Here is a 6,045-nt window from a genome sequence, read left to right on the forward strand (position 1 = left end):
ATCAACAAATTCGCTCTCCGGAATTCACCCTCCTAGATCCTCTTCAGTGACTCGCTAAACAAATTCAATATTAGACGGCAATGTGAGATCAGACCATCATTCATAGTAGTAGATCACAGCAGTAGATCAGTTTACCAAAAACAAACAAATAGATACATTCCACGAGAACATGGCCAACACATAGATTCAAAGGAAAACATAATAAAGAGCCGGACAGGAAACACTTGAGTGGATAAATAAGTTTAAAAAAAAACCAAAAAGAAAAAAAAAACAAAATAAAATAGTACTAATAAAATAAAATAATTTAATGAATAAATACGTCAAAACACACAAATAGAGAGGTCAACATTTTTTTTATTTTTATTTTTAACTTCACTTGCCATTGGAAAAATTATGATTAAATGATCATAATTGATGATGATTTGAGACCTTTATATTTATGATGTTTACAGTTGAATTTATGTAGGTCTTTTAAATATTACTTACGACCGTTTTATTTTCTTCGGTGAATCCCAAAGTTTCACCGATAGGATTACAAACGTGACTCCAAAATCTGGGTATCCATGAATGCCAGTAATAGATTGCCTGAAATTAAACAAATAAAAAGTAAGTAATCTTTTAACTATAGACCTTCATTAATAATGGATCTTGCAACTTTTTGTGTGAATTTAAGAGCAATTATTTTCGACCAAGTACTATTTTAAAACTGGGAGTGCTGTAGGACATTGGTAAAGCACCCCAAGAACCCAGGTTTGAATCTTCAATCATTGATTTGAAAAAGAAAATATATATATATGCATATACTGGAAATAGTGCTTTTTGCATATTGAGTAACAAGAATTTTCACTTCAGCTGAAGTTTCAAAGTTATAAACTTCATTTCGGTCTAGTTGTTATTATAAACTTAGACGGTCTGGATATATCAGGGTTGGAGCTTGACGGTCTATTTCAATAAAAGTATTGTGATTAGAAAAACGATGCTGGTTTGTTTGTTATAAAGACTGCCTGGGTGATTTTGACATGGTCTAGGAATCTAATAACCCACCTGTGGCCCTTTAATAACCCACCTCACACGGAGCTGCTGGAAGGGAACTAAACCAGTCGTGTGATTCGGATTACTGACCAGTCACAGACTCAGAAGTAACTTTACTCCACACCCGAGGTGCCTCATCAGCAATTGAAATCTCTAGTTCGTTCAGTGTCGTCATGGATATCCAGCGTGAAATGTCTTCGGAAGACTCGAGCGATGATAAAACCATTATTTATTATTCCATTATTATTATTACCATTATTCATTATTTATTATTTTTATCCATATATAGGAGAATAGTTAGAAGGTTGTTTTTAAACAGGTTTTACGACTTTCCTGACCTCTACTAATGCCTTCTCCGTTTAATGCTTCTTTGAATAGCAGCATAATAAAGAAAAGTCGGTGAAAATTATAATAAATTATAATATAGTGATATAAAATGGGATTTTTTTCAATCTCCCCCACCAGTAACATTGGTCTGTTGGTCACTCATCTTCAAAAAACTAATCACTCGGCAGCCCGACATGCAAGTCACTAGGGGACTGGTTACTAAAGGTTTGCTGTGAATCTCTGACGAGTCCATAACCAGTAGCGCCATGTGCGGCATCCTATTCTGTCCCATTGTATTACGAAGGGAGTGACTCAAAGTAAACTAGTTGGTAATTCACGTGATCAGTTCCTTTTCAGTACCACCGCGTGTATACGGCCTTAGTAAGAATATGATAAAATTGAAGTTATCATCTTTCAGTAGGTATTTTGTGAATGGTAATTCCGTTTCTTATCCTAACCCAAACATGGTGATTAATTATGGGAGGAGTAGTAAGGAAATCTGAGATTAAAAAGTTCATAATTGATTCTTTTTCTTTAAATCATCATTTTTACTCAATCAATTTTCATTACTATAGCTAATTTTTTTTTAAACATACCTGGTGCAATAAATAGTAGTTTATCAGGACTTGTGATAAATTATAAGCCATCATGATTTTCGTTAAAGAGAACGGTTTCCTTTTACTCATTATCTTTGGCCCAAATACCTTGACAACTAAAAAGTATAACGTCATCGTAATGACGACATGATGGAACTTGAGGAATAGCGACGGGTAGTGTTCCTCCGCTCTTGGACCTGAAAAATACACATTATATAATACTTTATTTGTGTATATACATACATAAAATAAATATAATTTATTTACATAAATTACTTCAAAATAGATTAATCTTATATAAGCAGTGTAAATGAAACATTTGGAATACCTAAATTAAATCTTAACATGCATTTCCCGAAGTATAGTGTTCATTTATTTTTTTTTAAAAATCTAACATCTTAGATTATTATTTAAAAAAAAAATACAAGAAATATATAAAATTTAATCTTTGTAAAAAATAAATAAATATTAAGTTTAATTTATATATTTTTAAAATTTCAAATTCTAATCAAAATATATTTGACACCTAGACGTTTCGGAGTATCGTCTTATCATCAGGAATTAACACTGCAATTACATTATTCTAATTAAATAAGTTACACTCATTTTATATAATACATTGATAAAATATACAATAATCCCTCTTACTTGACAATGCAATATGTTGTAGAAGTTAAAGGCATTTAATTAGAATAATGTAATGTAAGATCATGAAGGTGGGGCAAAACCCTAAATAGTTGAACGTATTTTGATCAGAATTAGAAATAACAATAATTATTAAACACAGTATTTCTCATAAAGATTTAATTGAATAATTTGGAAAAGTTCTTTCCTTTAACATCAACACTACCATCTCCTTGTCTATAACACATTTAGTACTCGTTAGCCTTAGTAATAAATACATAGTTTAGAAATGTATTATTAATCCTTTTAGTGCCGGAGGCCGATATATCATTATCAAAACTAATTATAATAAAACTTTTTCAATAATAACGTAAAAAAAAAACGTATCGGAAGAGATAATCCCTTCGGCGTTTATTATGAATCTTGAAGTTATTCTTTAATTTTGTTATGCAATATTATTCATTTTGTTACAAAATATATTGGAAATACAAAGTAAATACATTGTATATATAAAGTTATGATGAAAATATGATTTTTAGTACGTATAAATAGGTTTTGTAAGAGAGAACTCAATTTTTGATTGCTTATGACATTTATACTTTTCTTATTTAAATAATTTGCAATGAATACAGAAAAAAAAATTAGTTTCATTGTTTTATTCCCTATTCCACCCTTAATATATTGCTTTTGTATTTTTGAATTATGTATATATTGTTGGGTTTTTATGAGCCTTTTTCCAAACTTTGGTAAAATCGTGAAATTCAGCCGGTTATCTTCCCATAGGGACGTCTAGGATTTATACAAAAACCAACATTTTAGAAAACCGGTTTTAACCGGTTTGGAATTTTTATAAAAAATTTTTTTGCTCGAATATTCTGTAATTCGAACAAAAGATTTTAACAGAAAATTTAGAGTGATTAAAAGCATTTTATTGATAGTAAAATTTTTTTATGCAATTTAGTAGAACAAAGAAATAATAGTTGACCAGGATTGTTGTTTATGCATAATTTTCACATATAAGGATGTAAATATTTTTATAATAGTGAATCGAGTTATTCAGCAAAGGGTTCGAATAAATAAAAACAATATATTTTCTTATTTTTATAATAACCATATTATTTTTTTAAAAAACAATGTTATTAGATACAGATGGATACTTATTAAAAACAATTAGAAAATATATAACTGTGTATTATATAATGTAAATTATAATCAAAGCCGAAAGACCAGAGTAAATAAAGTTTATGTATACACACTTATTGAAATCAATTTTAGTTTAAAAGACAATTAAGCATATTGTACATATATTCCGGGCAATTTTAATACAAATTTAAATATTCTATGTATTTTTTGTTTAATGAAATATGATTTCAGAAAACAGAGGACGTCTATCGATTTGCTATTTAGCCGTGTTTAGTTTATTCACAAAATTCCCCGAAATAGAAAATACCCTCTCACTTGCAACCGAAGTGTTATTCATACATTGAAAACCGATATTTTCTACTAAAAAACCGGTTCGAATTTCATAATTTTCTCCAAAAAACCGGTTTTAAAAACCGACAAACCCTAGGCACGTCTATTTGCCCGGCACTAAACTGGTTAATTCTGAACACAAGATCCTTCATGGATTGTAGTGGTACTTTGTCTATTATAAATGGTTATTTATAACCAATATTATAATATACATAAAGTGCCTTAGGTACTTTGTGTTTTAATAAAAGTTCGAACATTTAATTAGCACTGTTTTATTTTATTTTTTTCATTTCCTACATATTCAATAGCTCATAAGATAATTGTGCCGCAAAAATTTTTAGCCCAAAGATGTAGGAAAATGTTTTTAGACCCACTAGAATGCCGCGATTTTTTTTCCTTAACAAGGGTGTTGGAAAAAAGTCTTGGAAACGCTGTTATAGGGTATGTATATATTTTTATCTACAGTAAAGTAACATAATATACATATTCACTGTATCATAATATCAGATATGCCTCTTATAGCCTGTTTCATTATTTATAATGGGACCTTTCAATTTTTTTTTTAAACTTTTGAACTTAAAAAAATAAATTTTACGTCAAAAAGTTTTGTAGAGTTTTATTCTGGTGGCAAAGTCAAACCAGGGATCGAGGTAAAATTCTAATGAGCCTAACGTGTTGTGTATAAACAAAGACAAAAATTAATGGATCCATTTTTATTGTATAAGATTGGAGGATATTGGATAGAGGATAGAGTGAAGTTTGTGTCGTTGGGGGGCACCCCTTTTACATACCACTGAAATATTATTTTAATAAATTTTGTCTTTAGTCGAAGAAAATTCTAGAAAAATAAAACTTGCATATATTAGTAAAATATTCATTTTATGACTGTAATAAAAATCGATTTAATTGATAATAACACTTAATAGATAATAAAGATGTTATTGTTAAGATACTTTGAATCGATTTATGAAATAAGGAATATACTTTCATATTCTACTATATCTATTTTCATATAAAGTAACCCCTAAAGAAGTACATACCGTAAACAAATGTGTTTTTCTGACTGGCATCGTTTATCAGCTCCATCACCCCGAACAGTTCAATGCCTTGTGCGTATGCGATTCTTGAATACAAAACATCCCCACTACCGTGGAAGGTTTATCCAAGATTTTAAATTTCCTTCAATCCGTAAGATACGCGATCGTATTGTTGAAATTAATCATAAATATGTAGTGTATTTTTCTTTTAAATCCAGAAGCATAAATGGTGATATGAAGTATAAGTAAAAAAATTTTAAGCATAAGTGAAAACATAAATGATGTTTTATTTGAAATATGAATAAACATATTCATACTTAGAAAAAAAAAATTAAAGTTTTTCTACTTTGAAACTGGTCCTTTGAAAAGATCAGGTACTCTTTGAGGGCTTAGAGATTTATCCTACTGAAACGATCTTTTTCTTATCAAAGTAAAATGTTTAGTATTTAAGAAGCTGTGTTGTAATATTTTTTTTTCTAAAAAATTATTTATTTAAAATCGTTCTTAAAAATCGATTCCTTAACAACTTGTTAATCAGTAATAGTGATTAAAGGATTTTTTTCTGTAATTTATTTACTTAAAAAAAATATCGAAACTATGCATTTTCTATTAAATGTCATAGAAGATTCTATTAAATATCAATGATATCAGACGTAAGTTTAATAATTATTTTCTTAATTTTTAGTTATTTTTATGTTCCTTAAAATTAACAACATATTTCATTTATTTAATAATGTTTTATTTATATGGTTTTTCATTACGAATTTTCATTTAATAATTAAAAAAAAAAAACCAATGGAACATAAGGTGGAAACAAATATTAAAGTGTAGAAATAATCGTTGTCTTTAATTTTGGACTTCTAAAAATATATTTAAGATAGTCCTTGTTAGTATTTTTTTTAAAAGGAAAAATAACCCTTTTTTATTGCTACGTCAGTTTTACCTTAAATTAGATC

At 28.4% G+C, this 6,045-nt stretch overlaps 1 protein-coding gene across 1 annotated transcript in view; it reads right to left on the minus strand.

Annotated features, from left to right (window-relative positions):
* LOC106678567 (very long chain fatty acid elongase 7) overlaps positions 1–5,159 on the minus strand; it is a gene marked incomplete in the record, with an annotated part of 9,286 nt that extends 4,127 nt beyond the window's left edge. Inside the window, 3 exon segments of the mRNA XM_024359833.2 lie at positions 487–585; positions 1,956–2,152; positions 5,093–5,159. Of these exon segments, the coding sequence (XP_024215601.2) occupies positions 487–585; positions 1,956–2,152; positions 5,093–5,138 (342 nt within the window).
* Between the last annotated feature and the right edge of the window lie 886 nt (positions 5,160–6,045).

Source organism: Halyomorpha halys, unplaced genomic scaffold (assembly GCF_000696795.3).
Source record: "Halyomorpha halys isolate HHAL.00 unplaced genomic scaffold, Hhal_1.1 Scaffold147.1, whole genome shotgun sequence".
NCBI lineage: Eukaryota > Metazoa > Arthropoda > Insecta > Hemiptera > Pentatomidae > Halyomorpha > Halyomorpha halys.